The sequence below is a fragment of the Salvelinus alpinus genome, chromosome 24, assembly GCF_045679555.1.
Source record: "Salvelinus alpinus chromosome 24, SLU_Salpinus.1, whole genome shotgun sequence".
In the NCBI taxonomy this organism is placed as follows: Eukaryota; Metazoa; Chordata; class Actinopteri; order Salmoniformes; family Salmonidae; genus Salvelinus; species Salvelinus alpinus.
This window is the reverse complement of record NC_092109.1, coordinates 31,149,746-31,170,574: the sequence shown is the minus strand read 5'-3', so window position 1 is coordinate 31,170,574 and position 20,829 is coordinate 31,149,746. Positions and strand designations below refer to the sequence as shown.

At 42.8% G+C, this 20,829-nt stretch overlaps 1 protein-coding gene across 1 annotated transcript; it reads left to right on the top strand.

The window, feature by feature from the left end:
- The first annotated feature begins 12,771 nt into the window (after nucleotides 1-12,771).
- On the top strand, nucleotides 12,772-18,347 carry LOC139551793 (carbonyl reductase [NADPH] 1-like). The gene is made up of 4 exons (XM_071363132.1): nucleotides 12,772-13,215; nucleotides 15,527-15,707; nucleotides 16,054-16,177; nucleotides 17,856-18,347. The coding sequence occupies exons 1-4, from the start codon at nucleotides 12,930-12,932 to the stop codon at nucleotides 18,093-18,095; spliced, it is 831 nt and encodes a 276-aa protein (XP_071219233.1). The 5' UTR covers nucleotides 12,772-12,929; the 3' UTR covers nucleotides 18,096-18,347.
- The last annotated feature ends 2,482 nt before the right edge of the window (nucleotides 18,348-20,829 follow it).

The following is a 20,829-nucleotide window of genomic DNA, read 5'->3' as shown; positions in this document are numbered from 1 at the left end:
TTAATTGGTACTGAAAAATATAGTAATGCACTTTAAGATTAAATGAGACTTTTAAAGAAAGGAATTTTTAAACCACTTACACATACGCATATAAAATCTAAATGTAATCCCTGCGTACACCTTACAAACTAAGGAGAGTGATTTTAAATGTGTAATGAAGAAAGTGTTCGCCTGTCCTGTAAATCTGTAAACTTCATACATGAAACATACATACACATACAATACATACTGAAAATTTATGGAGTTGTATGAACAGTAGAATTCCATCACACAACTTTTGTTTTGAAGCTGCTGACTAACATTAAAGTGCACATTTTTTAAATCACCACAGTAAGGATTCATCTTCACAGAGCTGTATTCTTTCAATGCAAACAGTATCTAAGGCAGCATTTTAAAGGTGTTAGTCTAGTCTGGACTTGTATTTTTCTTTGAAAATTCTACACTCCTTATCTACTTTTCTCCGTTTGGATAACGACATTTTGGCTAATGAGGGTGTAGCGGAGAGGTAGAGACCAAGGTATTAACAACGTCGTAACAAGCAGCAGATGGCGCATTGATACCGTCTGCTGTTTTCAGTCTGTCTCAGTGATGCGGCTTGTCTTCTACTCTGATGGAAAGAGTGCGCCCCTTAGCGGATAATCCATGAATTGCAGCGAATTAAAAATATTAATTCCATGTCTTTTATGCATTTTTTCCACTTTCAAATTATCCTGCGGGCCTGATCGAACCTCCTAGGGGGCCGGTTCCGGCCCGCGGGCCGTATGTTTGACACCCCTGGCCTAGAATAATGTTCTCAAAAGGCAGTCTATTTCTTGACACTGATTTAGCATTTTGTAGAGACCTGATTGTCTCTGCATTCAGTTGGAGGAGACAGTTGTTTTGCCATGTGTTCACCCTTGAGGGTGAGAGAGACCCATTTCATTCAAGCTACCTTATCTTCCTCTCCCTTATGAACTTGTATTGTACAAATCATCTTCTGACTAGAGGAGTAGCATTCCCACCAGATGGAATGCACTGAGAAGAGGGAAGCTTGAAAAGAAGTAGGGAGCATGGGTCTGCTAGCACAAAGACTCTTGCAGGGCACTCAACCTTGAGTGAGAGCCAGCCCTACCACATTGACCTGACATACCATAACAAAGTAATTCAAGCTGCCTGTTGAGATAGTGACATATTCAGAGTGCAAATTAATAAAATAATAATTTAACCATTCTATTTGTTTAAAATGCAATGTGTACTGCTACAGTGGTAAAAATAAAACCATTCCAAATTAAACGAACACCCCACCTGTGTCCATAGCCGGGGGAAGCTGCAGCACCTCCTGATAAATTGGAATAATTTTGCCTTAAAAAATAATTTTCCACTAAACTAAATTACTGAACAGACATAAATCAAAGTATTGAAAATACTACACCAGAGAGCATACTTTAGATGCAGAGGATCAATAGCTTCTAAAAAAATAGCTGTGGATTAAGTTTCATCACAACCACTTACAGTCGGGAAGGCTGCAATTTGGGCAGCATGCGTGCCAAATATAGAACAGCTTGTTAAGTTGTGGCCATAGATATAATCCATAGAAGGACTTCAGAACCTCTAACCCTGGCACTTCGACTGATACATTTATGGGTACACTAGCAATGGCTGCCAGTCCTGACTTGAATGGGAACTGTCATCTATGGATTATATTTCTATGGTTGGTTGCAGCTGTCAGTTTACATTGCTGACTATCATGTGTAGGCTAGGCTACACGAGACCTCTCGACACAGTTACTGAAGGCAATCTCCATCTCACATTCACAAATTTCCAAACTAATTTTGTGGCACTGGCAGAGGCTCAAAATATAAACTGAAGCTACTCACTGTTAACAAAATGGCTGGTACATTGTGTCCACAAACATGCTAGGGGAAATAGACATTTGCTACATTGTTCCATGATGTTACTATTACAAAATCTTGACTAGTTAGATTCACGGAAATTTGATAAACCGCGGTGCTATCCTGGTGCTGAGTCCCGCTACTAGGCCTATTTGCTTGTCTGTTTGTTTAGTGGAGATGTTCCCTGTGACTGTCACTACAAGAAGCAGGTTATCATAAAGGGAAAAGCAAAACAAATCTAAATTTCCCCTGGTAGCCAGATGCAAGAGGAGCGAAAAGGGCTGACATCTTTCAGTCAATGGTAAGCTAAAACAAATGTAATGTTCACTAGGTTGTAATCTAATAACCTCATTATACACTGAGTGTACAAAACATTAAGGACACTTTCCTAATATTGAGTTGCGCCCCCTTTTGCCCTCAAAACAGCCTCAATTAATTTAGGCATAGACTCTACAAGGTGTTGAAAGAGTTCCACATGGATGCTTTCCCATGTTGACTCCAATGCTTCCCACACAGTTGTGTCAAGTTGGCTGGACGTCCTTTGGGTGGTGGACCATACTTAATTAATGCACACGGGAAACTGTTGAGTGTGAAAAACCCAGCAGCATTAATGAATTGGACACACCTGGTGTCCCAGGTCTAAATCAGTCTCCGATTAGTGGTGAACAATGAAAAAAATGCAGTGGAATTGGCTTCAAGGTCCATAGGCTATATGTAAAAACAAACATAAAACCCCACAATTCAAGTGTTTATATAGGAAGATGGTATATTCTGAACCAGGGGTTGATGGAGAAAAATACACACTTTTTCAATCTTCAATAGCTCTTACACAAAGTGTTCCATGACTATGAAATTATATATTCTGAAAGGGGAGGACAGACAAAAAACCACAGTATTTTTTAGTTGTTGGATTTTTTATTTATTTTTTACATTAGATGAATATAAAATGTTAATATATTCGACTGTGAATGATTAAAAAAAATACGTTTGTTGAGAGCGGTTGTATGAAACCAGAGAATGACAGAGGCCTCATTTTAAAGTTATCAAAGTAGTCAACTGTGTGGGAATTCATATCGGAGAGAGATAGAGAGAGAGAGGTCATGAGCTCATAGGCGCCTGAGTTATTCTGAAAAAAAATGGAATTATAGTTGGATAAATGTAGATAAACATTGATATTTTTTTTGCAAGGACAAGATACTACCCTCTACATCAAAACCTTAAAACTAAATATAAATTCCATACCTAAAACCTTGATTTTGGACAAAATTACCTGAATGGGTTCTTACTACCAAGGACTTTCAAGAACAAACTTCTAACAAACCAAAACTGACGAAGAAACACAGCGGAAACCTGGAAATACCATCCAACACATAACTGAGTGAGTAATGTTCAGACTGAACCTACTTCTGAAGCCAAAAAGTAAATGACAATAATCTCTCGGTAATTTTGTTATATAAAGCTTAGTAAATAAGGCTACTAAGCTACCAGGACAGAACAGACCTGACTGCAACTTCAATTCACACTGAAGTGTGAAGTGAGATGTGTGAAAACTCTTGAGCCTAACAATGGCAGGAGAGTTTTACAGCCTCCCCCACCCAAATGTAGAGGCCTTTGAAGCCCCCTGTGCAGATGTCATCACAATACAGTACCCCCTGCATGGAATAAGTACAAAAAGAAGCTCCTCAAGGACATCCAGAGACACTATTTGCTGACTGCTACAAAGAGGGGAACGTAAACAGCTTAATTTTCCACACAGACCCTCCCCCGGCATGGCACAGTGCTATAAGAGCACACTACCCCTATGTCAAGAGAGAGTGTATTGGCCCAGGGTGGAAACTCAGAATACTGGACATTGAGGAAATTGAAACAACCTCTGTCAATATGTACAAGTCTGGGACAGTGGTGCAGGGTCTCCTCAAGCAGTTCCAGCTGGACTTTTACGGGATAAAGAGAGAGCACAGCAGGAAAAGCTCTCTCTCGGTGATGACTCCCCCATCCTGAGTGAGTCTGATCACACCTCTTCAAACTGTCCTGCAGATGAGGATAGTCACCCCCCCAGAACTGAACACCCAGGTCCCACAACTGCACTGCTCCTCCATCATTGAGAGGGATAAATTCACAGAGCTGGAGAGAGACATGGGGGAGCTCAGAGAGCTAGGGGAACACAATCCAGACATCAAATGGTATTTGTCACGTGCCGAATACAACAGACCATAGACCTTACAGTGAAATGCTTACTTACAAGCCCTTAACCAACAAAGCAGTTAAGAAAAATACATGTTAAGTATTTACTAAAATAAACTGAAGTAAAAAAAATAAAAAAAATAAAGAGCAACAATAACAGAACAGTAACGAGTCTATATACAGGAGGTACCAGTACAGAGTCAATGTGCGGGGGCACAGGTTAGTTGAGGTAATTGAGGTAATATGTACATGTAGGTAGAGGTATAGTAAATATGCATAGGTAATTAACAGAGTAGCAGCAGCGTAAAGATTGGGGGTGGTGGATTGGGGGGGGTCAATGAAAATAGTCTGGATAGCCTTTTGATTAGCCGTTTACGACAACAAGCTCAGTCCGATGATGCTGTGACACACCGCCCCAGACCATGACAGACCCTCCACATCCAAATCGATCCCGCTCCAGAGTACAGGCCTCGGTGTATCGCTTATTCCATTGACGATAAACACGAATCCGACCATCACCACTGGTGAGACAAAACCGCGACTTGTCAGTGAAGAGCACTTTTTGGCAGTCCTGTTCGGTCCAGCGACGGTGAGTTTGTGCCCATAGGCGACGTTGTTGCCAGTGATGTCTGGTGAGGACCTGCCTTGCAATAGGCCTACAAGCCCTCAGTCCAGCCTCTCGCGGAGTCTGAGCACTGATGGAGGGATTGTGCATTCCTGGTGTAACTCGGGCAGTTGTTGCCATCCTGTACCTGTCCCGCAGGTGTGATGTTCGGATGTACCGATCCTGTGCAGGTGTCATTACATGTGGTCTGCCACTGCGAGGATGATCAGCTGTCCGTCCTGTCTACCTGCAGCACTGTCTTAGGCATCTCAGTACAGACATTGCAATTTATTGCCCTGGCCACATCTGCAGTCCTCATGCCTCCTTGCAGCATGCCTAAGGCACGTTCACGCAGATGAACAGGTACCCTGGGCATCTTTATTTTGGTGTTTTTCAGAGTCAGTAGAAAGGCCTCTTTAGTGTCCTAAGTTTTCATAATTGTGACCTTAATTGCCTACCGTCTGTAAACTGTTAGTGTCTTGACGACTGTTCCACAGGTGCATGTTCATTAATTGTTTATGGTTCATTGAACAAGCATGGGAAACAGTGTTTAAACCCTTTACAATGAAGATCTGTGAAGTTATTTGGATTTTTATGAATTCTCTTTTTTTGCTGAGTTTACTTTCAAGAGAATAAACTTTTTCCCCAACACAAAGTGGCTAAACTCTGGTGTTACGCACACCTCTAAGAAGAGGGAACGCAACTCCCTGCTACAACTCAACTCTCCGTGAAGTGAAAGTAGTATGGACTGTAGGTGCGAGTAAGGATGACAAAAGGCAGAGAATTGTACCGTTTACAAGGAATTTATTCCGTCACGCGGTAATTTTGGGGAAAAGGGGCTGGACGGAACCAAAGAAAGTAAATATCAAAGCCCCCTCTCCTACCTTACCTGCCTACCCACCTAACTTAGCACCACCTGGTGCGCTAACCAAAATACAGGGGGTGGTCCGCCCAGGTCTTTCCTAGTGTGCCTAGACAGTGAATATACTACGGGTATATGTATGCCCGCGGGCCTCTTGCCTAAGCACTCCCTAGGTGCCTTCCCCTTCTCCCCTGGGAACAAATGAAACAGAATTATCCAAATATAATTACGCAATTTCAAGAATCAAAAACAGTTCTATTAGCACACACATACTTAACAAAACCTGTCTCTGAGCCACAACCAAGACAGGACATCAAATCAGCGCTCTCTCAGCAACAACCACAGAACATAACCATCTCTCAGCAATGATCTTTCTTCTGCGCAACAGAACACTCGTTTTTATATAGCTTCAGAAGGCATTGGTAATTGGAGACAGCTGCGTCCTGACGAGGGGGCGGGGTCAGCTCTCCAATTAGCCATGGAGTCGACCAATCAGCTGCTTGGGGGGGATTTCAGGAAGCCATCCTGAAACACACACCTAACAAACCACAACACAGAAACTGGGGAACGTAACATCTGGTACTCAAACATTAGACATGCCCTGGAGCTGTTGTCAGAGGACAGATTAAGGTCCCCCAGCCACATTATAATTCACACAGGCACAAACGACCCGAGGGCCCAACAGGAAAGGGTGGCCACAGCACTCAAGGGAGTGATTGAAAAAGCTTCTTCCACTTTCCCCAATGCACAAGTGGTTATCTCCACCCTGCTACCACGAAAAGACATTCACATTGTCACCATACAGCGGGTGAATGCAAGCATTTCCCGGGACTGTGCCTCAAAACTTAATGTCTACCTGACCCACCACTCCACCCTGGACTCCACCCTGGACTTGAACAGTCTTTACGGCCAGGTCCACCTCTACAAGGCAGCAATCCCAACTTTTGCCAGGACCTTGAAGGACGTCACCCTCAACTGCAGCCCCAGCACCTCACACAGGAGCGACAGAGCCACAGACACCCCGCCCAGACCAGCAAGACACCCTCTCAGACCTGCAAGACCCCTTCCCGAAGGACCTGCACCGAGAGAACCCATGCCAAGAGGACCTACACCCAGACCACAGCTTCACCAGCCACACCCCAACCAGCTGAGACCACCACAAACAAACCCTGGCCACACCCTATATAGGCCCCCCCAGATCAGACCTAAGCCCCATCCTGCCACCTAAGAGGTATGTATCAGATGCTCACACCTACTGTAATGGTCCGGGCCTAAACCACATGAAAACAACACTACACACTATGGGACACAAAGCTTTTACTATCTCATCCTGGAATATAAGGTCTGAGGTCATATGCCTTTGGCCTAGAGAACAGGAACCCAGACTTCATCAAATAAATTGGAAATACAGACATTGTCATCCTACAACAAATATGGTATAGAGGTGACTGACCCACTGGTTGCCGTCTAGGTTACAGAGAGCTGGTAGTCCCATCCACCAAAACTACCAGATATGAAACAGGGAAGGGACTCTGGGGGTATGCTAATTTGGTATAGAGCAGAACTCTATTAAATTAGTCAAAACAGGAACATTTTACATTTGGCTAGAAATTAATAAGGAAATTATCTCAACAGATATCCCCCAATAGTATCCCCATACCTTAACGATGAGAGCTTCTCCATCCTAGAGGGGGAGATCAACCATTTCCAGGCCCAGGGACATGTACTAGTCTGTGGCGACCTAAATGCCAGAACTGGACAAGAACCAGACACTCTCAGCACACAGGGTTACAAACACCTACCTGGAGGTGACAGTATTCCCTCCCAAATATGCACCCCTAGATACAACTATGACAAAACAACCAACAAAAACAGGTCACAACTCCTGCAGCTCTCTCGCACGCTGGGTCTGTACATAGTCAATGGTAGGCTTCGAGGAGACTTCTATGGTAGGTACACCTACAGCTCATCCCTTGGCAGTAGTACTGTAGACTACTTTATCACTGACCTCAACCCAGAGTCTCTCAGAGCGTTCACAGTCAGCCCACTAACACCCCTATCAGATCACAGAAAAATCACAGTCTATCTGAACAGAGTAATACTCAATCATGAGGCATCAAAGCCAAAGGAACTGCACAATATTAAGAAATGCTATAGATGGAAGGAAAGTAGTGTAGAAACATAACAAAAAATAAATAGACAACAACAAATTAAAGTCCTTTCAGACAACTTCCTTGACAAAACATTTCACTGTAATAGTGAAGGTGTAAACTTGGCAGTAGAAAACCTAAACAGTATATCTGACCTTTCAGATTCCCCATCAAAAAAATAAAAATAAGTAGACAACCTAAGAAAATGTAAAACAATGACAAATGGTTTGACGAAGAATGCAAAAACTTAAAGATAGAAATTGAGAAACCTATCCAACCAAAAACATGGAGACCCAGAAAACTTGAGTCTACACCTTCACTATGGTGAATCACTAAAACAATACAGAAATACACCACGGAAAAAGAAGGAACAGCACGTTAGAAATCAGCTCAATGTAATTGAAGAATCCATAGAATCTAACCACTTCTGGGAAATTTGGAACACACTTAACAAACAACACAAAGAGTTATCTATCCAAAACAGAGTTGTGTGGATAAACCACTTGTCCAATCTTTTTGGCTCTACAAAAAAGAACAAACAGCAAAAATACATACTGTACATGATCAATTCAAAATCTTAGAATCAGCTATTAAAGACTACCAGAACCCACTGGATTCTCCATTTACATTGAACAAACTACAAGACAAAATACAAACCCTCCACCCCAAAAAGGCCTATGGTGTTGATGGTATCCTAAATTAAATGATAAAATATACAGACCAAATATTACAATTGGCTATAGTTAAACTCTTTAACATCATCCTCAGCTCTGGCATCTGCATCTTCCCCAATATTTGGAACCAAGGACTGATAACCCCAATCCACAAAAGTGAAGACAAATTTGACCCCAAAAACTATCGTGGGATATGTGTCAACAGCAACCTTGGGAAAATCCTCTGCATTATCATTAACAGCAGACTTGTACATTTCCTCAGTGAAAGAAAAAAGGACTGAGCAAATGTCAAATTGTTTTTTTACCAAATTACCATATGACAGACCACGTATTCACCCTGCACACCCTAATTGACAAACAAACAAACCAAAATAAAGGCAAAGTCTTCTCATGCTTTGTCGACTTCAAAAAAGCTTTTGACTCAATTTGGCATGAGGGTCTGCTATACAAATTGATGGAAAGTGGTGTTGGGGAGAAAAACATACAACATTATAAAATCCATGTACACAAACAACAAGTGTGAGGTTAAAATGTGCAAAATACACACACATTTCTTTCCACAGGACCGTGGGGTGAGACAGGGATGCAGCTTAAGCCCCACCCTCTTCACCATATACAGTGCATTCGGAAAGTAGAATCTTCTTGGGTGTGATGCCTCAAGCTTGGCACACCTGTATTTGCAGAGTTTCTTCCATTCTTCTCTCAAGTTTCTTCCATTGCAGATCCTCTCAAGCTCTGTCAGGTTGGATGGGGAGCGTCGCTGCACAGCTATTTTCAGGTCTCTCCAGAGATGTTCGATCAGGTTCAAGTCTGGGTTCTGTCTGGGCCACTCACGGACATTCAGAGACTTGTCCCAAAGCCACTCCTGCGTTGTCTTGGCTGTGTGCTTAGGGTTGTTGTCATGTTGGAAGGTGAACCTTCCCCCCAGTCTGAGGTCCTGAGAGCTTTTTCATTAAGGATTTCTCTGTACTTTGCTCTGTTCATCTTTCCCTCGATCCTGACTAGTCTCCCAGTCCCTGCCGCTGAAAAACATCCCCACAGCATGATGCTGCCACCTTCCATGCTTGGATGGCGCCAGGTTTCCTCCAAATGTGATGCTTGGCATTCAGGCCAAAGAGTTCAATCTTGGCTTCATCAGACCAGAGAATCTTGTTTCTCATGATCTGAGAGTCCTTTAGGTGCCTTTGGGCAAACTCCAAGAGGGGTGTCATGTGCAATTTTACTGAGGAGTGGCTTCTGTCTGGCCACTCTACCATACAGGCTTGATTGGTGGAGTACTTCAGATATGGTTGTCCTTCTGGAAGGTTCACCAATCTCCACAGAGGAACTCTGGAGCTCTGTCAGAGTGACCATCGGGTTCTTGGTGACCTCCCTGACCAAGGCCCTTTTCCCCCGATTGCTCAGTCTGGCCGGGTGGCCAGGTCTAGGAAGAGTCTTGGTGGTTCCAAACTTCTTCCATTTAAGAATTATGGATTCCACTGTGTTCTTGGGGACCTTCAATGCTGCAGAAATATTTTGGCACCTTTCCCTAGATATGTGCCTTCGACACAATTCTGTCTTGGAGCTCTACGGACAATTCCTTCGACCTTATGGCTTGGTTTTTGCTCTGACATGCATTGTCAACTGTGGGACCTTATATAGACATTTGTGTGCCTTTCCAAATCATGTCCAATCATTTGAATTTATCCCAGGTGGACTCCAATCAAGTTGTAGAAACATCTCAAGGATGATCAATGGAAACAAGATGCACCTAAGCTCAATTTCGAGTCTTATAGCAAAGGGGCTGAAAAGTTATGTAAATAAGGTATTTCTGTGTTTTATTTTTAATACGTTTGCAAAAATGTCTAAAAACCTGTTTTCGCTCTCTCATTATGGGGTATTGTGTGTAGATTGATGAGGATTTTTATTTATTTAATCCATTTTAGAATAAGGCTGTAAAAATGTGGAAAAAGGGAAGGGGTCTGAATACTTTCCAAATACACTGTATATCAACGAATTGGCGAGAGCACGAGAACAGTGTGCAGCACCCGGCCTCACCTTACTAGAATCTGAAGTCAAATGTTTTCCTTTGGCTAGCATAGGGCGGCAGCGTAGCCTAGTGGTTAGAGCGTTGGACTAGTAACCGAAAGGTTGCAAGTTCAAATCCCCAAGGTACAAATCTGTCGTCCTGCCCCTGAACAAGGCAGTTAACCCACTGTTTCTAGGCCGTCATTGAAAATAAGACTTTGTTCTTAACTGACTTGCCTAGGTAAATAAAGGTAAACATTTTTTTTTTTTATTGTTTGAAAATGATCTGGTGAAAATTATTGTCCCCAACCAAGGAGGGCCTACCACAGCATCTAGATCATCTGCACAGATTCTGTAAGACCTGGGCCCTGACAGTATATCTCAGTAAGTCAAAAATAATGGTGTTCCAAAAAAGGTCCAGTTGCCAGGACCACAAATACAAATTCCATCTAGACACCGTTGCCCTAGAGCACACAAAAAACAATACATACCTCGGCCTAAACATCAGCACCACAGGTAACTTCCACAAAGCTGTGAACAATCTGAGAGACAAGGCAAGAATATTTATTTATTCAACTAGGCAAGTCAGTTAAGAGCAAATTCTTATTTTCAATGATGGCCTATGAACAGTGGGTTAACTGCCTTGTTCAGGGGAAGAACGACAGATTTTTACCTTGTCAGCTCAGGGATTCGATCTTGCAACCTTTCAGTTACAAGTCCAACACTCTAACCACTAGGCTACCTGCCACCCTATGCCAGCCAAAGGAACATAAAATTCAACATACCAATTAGGATCTGGCTAAAAATACTTGAATCAGTTATAGAACCCATTGCCCTTTACGGTTGTGAGGTCTGGGGTCCGCTCACCAACCAAGAATTCACAAAATGAGAGAAACACCAGATTAAGACACTGCACACAGAATTCTGCAAAACTATCCTCTGCGTACAATGTAAAACCAAATAATGCATGCAGAGCAGAATTAGGCAGATACCCGCTAATTATCAAAATCCAGAAAAGAGATGTTAAATTCTACAACCACCTAAAAGGAAGCGATTCCCAAACCTTCCATAATAAAGCCATCACCTACAGAGAGATGAACCTGGAGAAGAGTCCCCTAAGCAAGCTGGTCCTGGGGCTCTGTTCATAAACACAAACAAACCCCACCGAGCCCTAGGACAGCAACACAATTAGACCCAACCAAATCATGAGAAAACACAACAATAATTACTTGACACATTGGAAAGAATTAACAAAAAAACTGAGCAAACTAGAATGCTATTTGGCCCTAAACAGAGAGTACACAGTGGCAGAATACTTGACGACTGTGACTGACCAAAAATTAAGGAAAGCTTTGACTACTGTACAGACTCAGGGAGCATAGCCTTGCTCTTGAGAAAGGTCACCGTAGGTAGACCTGGCTCTCAAGAACAGACAGGCTATGTGCACACTGACCACGAAATGAGGTGGAAACTGAGCTGCACTTCCTGCCAAATGTATGACCATATTAGAGACACATATTTCCCTCAGAATACACAGACCCACAACGAATTTGAAAATAAATCAAATTTTGATAAACTCACATACCGATTGGGTGAAATACCACATTGTGCAATCACAGCAGTAAGATTTGTAACCTATTTCCACAAGAAAAGGGAAACCAGTGAAGAACAAACACCATTGTAAATACAACACATATTTATGTTTATTTATTTTCCCTTTTTTTACTTTAACTATTTGCACATCGTTACAACACTGTATATATACACATAATGACATTTGAAATGTCTTTATTATTTTGTAACTAATATTTACTGTTCACTTTTTGTTTATTTCACTTTTGTTTATCCCCACTTGCTTTGGCAATGTAAACATATGTTTCCCATGCCAATAAAGCCCATTCAATTGAAATTGAATTGCTGTCACATATGCTATAATGGCACAGATATAAAGATGAGTCCTCTATCCATCTCTATATATGAAACCAATCAGTATGTCAAACAAAGCTCTTAACTCTGCCTGAAAATATTGAATGCCATGCGGACGCACCGCAGCCTAGTGCGGCTCTCCTAAGGTAGCGTTGCTAACTGCTCCATTGACAACAAATGAGTTCCACTGGAAGGCAAAGAGGTTGATGTATCGGGTGGACATGAGGCGTTCATTTCTATTCAGTTGACTCGCCATGAATTCGGCGTCTGAACTGTGCGTACATAGGCTAACCTATCCCTTCTTATATAAATATAATATGCCCTCTCCTTCCCATTGTATCATATGTGGGTATTTGATCTACTAGGCTACACAACTTCATCTGTCAGAGTGACTGTGCACGTTCCTTTGTTTGCAAAAGTAGCCTACTAGGCTACACAACTTCATCTGTCAGAGTGACTGTGCACGTTCCTTTGTTTGCAAAAGTAGCTAATAAGGTTGACTTTCCTCTAAATCAACGTTGTCTTCTCCCAGATCAGCGTAGGCTACACGTCAGCCCACTACAACCACAGTGCGGTTAATTACATGATTTAAATAGTTAGGCTACTTTAACTATTTACTTTACAAAAATAACGTTTTGGAGAGCGAATGAAATGTCAAAAAAAGTGGCAGTAGTTACCGGTGCCAATAAAGGCACAGGATTTGCGATTGTGAGGGAGCTTTGCAAGGCAAAATTTACCGGGGATGTTATTCTTACTGCTCGAAATGAGAAACTTGGAAATGAGGCAGTGAAGATGCTGAAGTCTGAAGGATTTGAAGTTGCTTTCCACCACCTTGATCTCTGCGACCAAGCCAGCGCCAAGCAACTGAGTAACTTTCTGCAGAAGACGTATGGCGGATTGGATGTGTTTATTAACAACGCGGGAATGTCCTTTAAAAGTTCCGTACGGTAGCCTATTCTATTATTTTGGCGCAACATGCTATGCAATTATTGCTGTGTTGCAATTTTGTTTGGCGGCTTTGCGAGGCTAGCGGATTGTAACATTGAGGGGGTTCGGTTAATCTTGCCCGGGCGCCCGTTTAGGAGTACAGCGGCTGAAACGTAATTGCATTCTATTTGAAACCAGGCTGCCTCCCAGGCGTGAGCCAGTTGCCCCGCTCTATCCAACAGCGAAGTCTGCTCATAACAAAAGTTATGTAATTTAAACACATGTCATAATTTGTAGAATTCGGTGTTTTCACATTTAAAATGGATTCATTTTTATATAAACGCTTTATCTGCCCTCGCAATGAAAACTAGTTAGAACATTCAAACATCTTATTTTATGGAAAATAGATGTTTCTGGATGACAAAATGACCAAGCAGCGCAGATTGCTGTTAATTTGAGAAGGGCGCTACTCCTTCCCTGCTTTCGCCCGAGGACGTGACAGGTTTTTGACCGGTTCAATCCGGGCTAGTTTAAAAAATAGCGTGAGGTTTGTGGGCGGATCTTGTGCCGTAGCTTGGTCTCATAGGCTAGACGTAACATATTATGATATGTTACTTTTGGTATGGTTACATGAGACAGATAGGCCGCTGTGCCCCTCGAGAGCTAAGGCACTCCATCTTAGTGCAAGAGGCGTCACTACGGTCCCTGGTTGGCCCTGGGTAGGATGTCATTGGTTGTTTCTATTTTTTTATTTAACTAAGCAAGTCAGTTAGGAACAAATTCTTATTTATAATGACAGCCTACCGGGGAACACTGGGTTAACTGCCTTGTTCAGGGGCAAAACGACAGATTTTTACCTTGTCAACTCAGGGATTCGATGCACCAACCTTTCGTTATTGGCCCAACTCTCTAGGCTAACCACTAGACTACCTGCCACCCATGGGTGGGCATATAACATAACATTAACCAGCTAGCTAACGTTAGCCACCTAGCTAGAATTTGTAACGTATACTGTATGATTTGCAAATTCGTAACATATTGTATGTTTTGTAAATTCATAACATATGGTACCTTTTGCTATTTCGTAACATATAATGGAATTGTAATTCGTAACATATCATACAAAATGGGTGATGGACATCTACAAATTAATACATACCATACGAACATATCATACTATACTGAACAAAAATATAAATGCAACAATTTCAATGATTTTACTGATTTACAGTTCATATAAGTAAATCAGTCAATTGGAATAAATAAATTAGCCCCTAATCTATGGATTTCACATGACTGGGCAAGGGCGCAGCCATGAGTGGGCGTGGGAGGGCATAGGCCTACCCACTTGGGAGACTGCCCCACCCACCAGGGAGCAAGGCCCAGCCAATCAGAATTAGTTTTTCCCCACAAAAAGCCTTTATTACAGACAGAAATATTCCTCTGTTTCATCAGCTGTCTGGGTGGCGGGTCTCAGACGATCCCACAGGTGAAGAAGCCGGATGTGGAGGTCCTGGGCTGGCGTGGTTACAAGTGGTCTGTGGTTGTGAGACCGGTTGGACGTACTGCCAAATTCTCAAAAATGACATTGGAGGTGGCTTATGGTAGAGAAATTAACATAAAATTATCTGGCAACAGCTCTGGTGGACATTCCTGCAGTCAGCATGCCAATTGCACGCTCCCTTAAAATTTTAGACATCTGTGGCATTGTGTTGTGTGACAAAACCGCACATTTTAGAGTGGACTTTTATTGTCGCCAGCACAAGGTGCACCTGTAAGGATCATGCTGTTTAATCAGCTTCTTGGTATGCCACACCTGTTAGGTGGACGGACTCTCTTGGCAAAGGATAAATAGTCACTAACAGGGATGTAAACACATTTGTGCACAACATTTTAGAGAAATAAGCTTTTTGTGGATATGGAACATTTCTGGGATCTTTTATTACAGTTCATAAAACATGGAACCAACGCTTTACATGTTGAGTTTATATTTTTGTTCAGTATAAATGGGGTGTCTCGGATTTACGTACAGAATAATACAAAATGCTCTGAGGCCAGGTAGTGTGCCATGTTTAGCAACAATCAGCTGTTAAATAAACTGTTCAGTTTAAACTGCCTAGCAACAATAGTAGGGCTAGTTGATTGCAACTTTTGTGTAACATGAATGATAGTCATATGTATCAGTGTGATTGCATTAGAAAAATTATCTCTGCAAAAATGATGGGTGAGGGTGATGCTATATTGACATAGCCCCCGCTCTCTCTCTTTCTCTCCCTCTCTCTTGTACAAAGCAATAATTGACCATCACATTTTTTCCCTAGATGATGCGACTGAGCCTTTTGGGGAACAGGCTGAGGTGACCATGCGCACCAACTTTTGGGGCACCCTGTGGGTGTGCCATGCTCTCCTACCCCTCCTCAGACCAAATGCCAGAGTGGTGAATGTCTCCAGCTTTGTTAGCAAGAAGGCTCTTGATACATGCAGCCCTCAACTACAAGCCAAGTATGATCTTCATTCTGTATCGAAAACCTCATTCATCCTTAACTTAATTCTGAATTGTGATCTACTGAGGGAGAAATATACACTGATGTCATTATACATCCATCTACCTGCAAACCTGACCAACTTGAACGAAAGCCCTATCCCTTCAATAGCAGCTGTTGCATTAGCAGATATGAAGAACATTTTGCTGTTGTGGCCTTAATCATAATTGGACAATCAAATCAGTTTATTGTCAGTTGCTACTACAGATCATAGACAATATTTTAAAATTAAACCATTACTGCGATCATCACATGCAGTCATAAACCACTGTATTACAAGGTCTTTTTTCTGTTGTGTCTTGAAGGTTCCGTGATACTGAGCTCTCTGAGGAGGAGCTGTGCTTGCTGATGGGGCAGTTTGTTATTGCCGCTCAGCAGGGAAACCATCAGGCCCAGGGGTGGCCAAACACAGCCTATGGCACAACAAAGGTGGGGTTCTGTCTGTCCACACAACTATTAAGGGGAATGGGCAAATGTGACCCACCGCCTCAATTTGGTCTTATGTAGCGAAATTGTGTTTTTGGATAAAAGTAGAGACTCGGAGCTCCAAAATGGTATGTCATACACTGCAGTTGAGGAACAATGGGAAAGTAATTCTGCTTCGAAAGTTGATAAACTTGTAACCCCACGTTTGAGAAAATGGCCCTTGAATGTGTTGGTAAACCTACTGGAGAGCTCTTCTTTGTCTACACCTATTCAGCATCATTCACACCCACTAAGCCTTAGCCCCACCCATCTCTTTAAGAATTCACATGGGAGGCCATGTGCTAAACAGAGTGAGTAAGGTAGTGTAGTAAACAACCAAAGATTTCATGACTAAAAGTGGTGAAAGTAGTAGCCTACAATAAGAAAAAACTCCAGGTAAAAATGCACTTGATCTTGGCCTATATTTTAGTCTGACTTTGAAAGTGTCCAGATAAAAGTATTGTATAAATATTGTTAGATGATGTTTACCCAGACACTTGTCTAAATTGATGAGTCATGTGAAATAAATGCTATAACCACCCCCCAGCCACATCTAGACATGTACACATGTTCGTGAAATACAATAGACGGCCGTAATTACACCCAGACACACCTGGCTAACTTGATGGGTCATGTAATCATTCTCTTATGAAGTGGAGTCTTTTGTTTAGATATCTAGCTAGCTAAACAATGAACCATAATCCCAACCCATAGCTGCAGTACAGATGGATTGTCATAGCTAGCCACTATGCATGAAATACTGTTGTATGAATCTGCAGGTAGTTAAAGCTAACCAACTAGGTTCAATGTTAGCTAGCTAGCTAACATTATGCTATAACTAACAATGCAAATGGCTTTGTGTGATACGAATAATATTACTATACAGATCATACATGTAACGTTAGCTAGCGAGCAAGCAAGTTAACATTCGCTAGCTAATAAACAGTACGCTTTAACTTGCAATGAAAACGACTTTGACAAAATGAGAAACATCTAATATCTGAAAATGTAGCTAGACTCTTACCGTATACATGGATGAACGCTTCACGGCAGAGTGCCTTTTCCGTTTGGTTTGTAGCTAGCTACAGCTTGTTTTGCCCACTGTTGTGTCAAGTCACTCCAGTTCACACTGACCTTTTGCAGAAAAGTAGTCCATCACAACTTTATCCCACTAATCTTTGTCGATCTCTCCTGCTAAATCCTGGGCAGTGATGTTATTGTGAGCAGAAGCAACACTTTTGCAGGTCTCCATGGCTAACGTTGTATCTTTCAAAAACGCAGTGGTAGCAAGGATTATCTACACATACTGAGAAGCTTATGTTATAGACAGAAGCATGCTACATGGCAGACCAATCAGAACTCAACTCTCGGCATGTCCAGCCCATCCATTATCTCAGGTAATCATAGCTAGCGGGAAGGTTCCTGTATTTTCCATGGCTCAACCAACAAGGCTCATAATTTAACATTTGTATTCAAATTTACAGATGGCATACACGTTTCTTATTAAGGCACATGAAAGTTCACATATTCACATATCTCAAATGCCTCTTCTGTGAAGTAGTGACTTGTGACATACAACTAGCTTCTTGAAACAGGTCACAAATGGCACATTTATCATACTGTTTTGTTCATCTCTGTTTAGATTGGAGTGACTGTGCTGTCCAGGATTCAGGCTCATATTCTGACTAAGACCCGGGCAGCTGATGGAATCCTGCTCAACGCCTGCTGCCCTGGCTGGGTCCGCACTGACATGGCAGGCCCCAAGGCCCTCAAGAGCCCTGAGGAAGGAGCACAGACTCCTATCTATCTGGCACTTCTTCCTGAAGGGGCCAAGGAGCCACATGGACAGTTGGTGTGGGACAAGGCCGTTCAGGAATGGTAGAGTGGAGGCAGCAGGAAGTTTACCTCATCTCAATCAGAGACTTGAGGAAAATTGCACAAAAAGGTTCCGCCAAATTCACATGACAAAAGACACATTGCAACAGAGGGTTGTGGAGATATCTTTGCTTTTTTTCTTTATATGATTTAATATGATTAATTTACATAACGCTCTGGAGTACTTTCATTGTAATGAAGGCCTGTTATTCTTTCAAAAAGTTTAATGATGTAAAGAAATAAAATAGCTTGATAATAATGTCTGAGACAGTGATTTACTGGAAACTCTTGTTCAAAGTTGTAACTTTGTTTATTGAATTGAGCCTCTATTTATTTTTTTATTTTTTTTATTTCACCTTTATTTAACCAGGTAGGCTAGTTGAGAACAAGTTCTCATTTGCAACTGCGACCTGGCCAAGATAAAGCATAGCAGTGTGAACAGACAACACAGAGTTACACATGGAGTAAACAATAAACAAGTCAATAACATGGTAGAAAAAAGAGAATCTATATACAATGTGTGCAAAAGGCATGAGGTAGGCAATAAATCGAATAATTACAATTTAGCAGATTAACACTGGAGTGATAAATCATCAGATGATCATGTGCAAGAAGAGATACTGGTGTGCAAAAGAGCAGAAAAGTAAATAAATAAAAGCAGTATGGGGGGTGAGGTAGGTAAATTGGGTGGGTAGTTTACAGATGGACTATGTACAGCTGCAGCGATCGGTTAGCTGCTCGGATAGCAGATTTTTAAAGTTGTTGAGGGAGATAAAAGTCTCCAACTTCAGAGATTTTTGCAATTCGTTCCAGTCGCAGGCAGCAGAGAACTGGAAGGAAAGGCGTCCAAATGAGGTTTTGGCTTTAGGGATGATCAGTGAGATACACCTGCTGGAGCGCGTGTTGCGGGTGGGTGTAGCCATCGTGACCAGTGAACTGAGATAAGGCGGCACTTTACCTAGCATAGCCTTGTAGATGACCTGGAGCCAGTGGGTCTGACGACGAACATGTAGCGAGGGCCAGCCGACTAGGGCATACAGGTCGCAGTGGTGGGTCGTATAAGGTGCTTTAGTAACAAAACGAATGGCACTGTGATAAACTGCATCCAGTTTGCTGAGTAGAGTATTGGAAGCTATTTTGTAGATGACATCGCCGAAGTCGAGGATCGGTAGGATAGTCAGTTTTACTAGGGTAAGTTTGGCGGCGTGAGTGAAGGAGGCTTTGTTGCGGAATAGAAAGCCGATTCTTGCTTTGATTTTGGATTGGAGATGTTTGATATGAGTCTGGAAGGAGAGTTTGCAGTCTAGCCAGACACCTAGGTACTTATAGATGTCCACATATTCTAGGTCGGAACCGTCCAGGGTGGTGATGCTAGTCGGGCGTGCGGGTGCAGGCAGCGAACGGTTGAAAAGCATGCATTTGGTTTTACTAGCGTTTAAGAGCAGTTGGAGGCCACGGAAGGAGTGTTGTATGGCATTGAAGCTCGTTTGGAGGTTAGATAGCACAGTGTCCAAGGAAGGGCCGGAAGTATATAGAATGGTGTCGTCTGCGTAGAGGTGGATCAGGGAATCGCCCGCAGCAAGAGCAACATCATTGATGTATACAGAGAAAAGAGTCGGCCCGAGAATTGAACCCTGTGGTACCCACGTAGAGACTGCCAGAGGACCGGACAACATGCCCTCCGATTTGACACACTGAACTCTGTCTGCAAAGTAGTTGGTGAACCAGGCAAGGCAGTCATTAGAAAAACCGAGGCTACTGAGTCTGCCGATAAGAATATGGTGATTGACAGAGTCGAAAGCCTTGGCCAGGTCGATGAAGACGGCTGCACAGTAATGTCTTTTATCGATGGCGGTTATGATATCGTTTAGTACCTTGAGCGTGGCTGAGGTGCACCCATGACCGGCTCGGAAACCGGATTGCACAGCGGAGAAGGTACGGTGGGATTCGAGATGGTCAGTGATCTGTTTGTTGACTTGGCTTTCGAAGACCTTAGATAGGCAGGGCAGGATGGATATAGGTCTGTAACAGTTTGGGTCCAGGGTGTCTCCCCCTTTGAAGAGGGGGATGACCGCGGCAGCTTTCCAATCCTTGGGGATCTCAGATGATACGAAGGAGAGGTTGAACAGGCTGGTGATAGGGGGTGCGACAATGGCGGCGGACAGTTTCAGAAATAGGGGGTCCAGATTGTCAAGCCCAGCTGATTTGTATGGGTCCAGGTTTTCCAGCTCTTTCAGAACATCTGCTATCTGGATTTGGGTAAAGGAGAAGCTGGGGAGGCTTGGGCGAGTAGCAGCGGGGGGGGCGGGGCTGTTGGCCAAGGTTGGAGTCGCCAGGAGGAAGGCATGGCCAGCCATTGAGAAATGCTTGTTGAAGTCTTCGATTATCACGGATTTATCGGTGGTGACCGTGTTACCTAGCCTCAGTGCAGTGGGCAGCTGGGAGGAGGTGCTCTTGTTCTCCATGGACTTTACAGTATCCCAGAACTTTTTGGAGTTAGAGCTACAGGATGCAAATTTCTGCTTGAAAAAGCTGGCCTTTGCTTTCCTGACTGACTGCGTGTATTGGTTCCTGACTTCCCTGAACAGTTGCATATCGCGGGGGCTCTTCGATGCTATTGCAGTTCGCCACAGGATGTTTTTGTGCTGGTCGAGGGCAGTCAGGTCTGGAGTGAACCAAGGGCTATATCTGTTCTTGGTTCTGCATTTTTTGAACGGAGCATGCTTGTCTAATATGGTGAG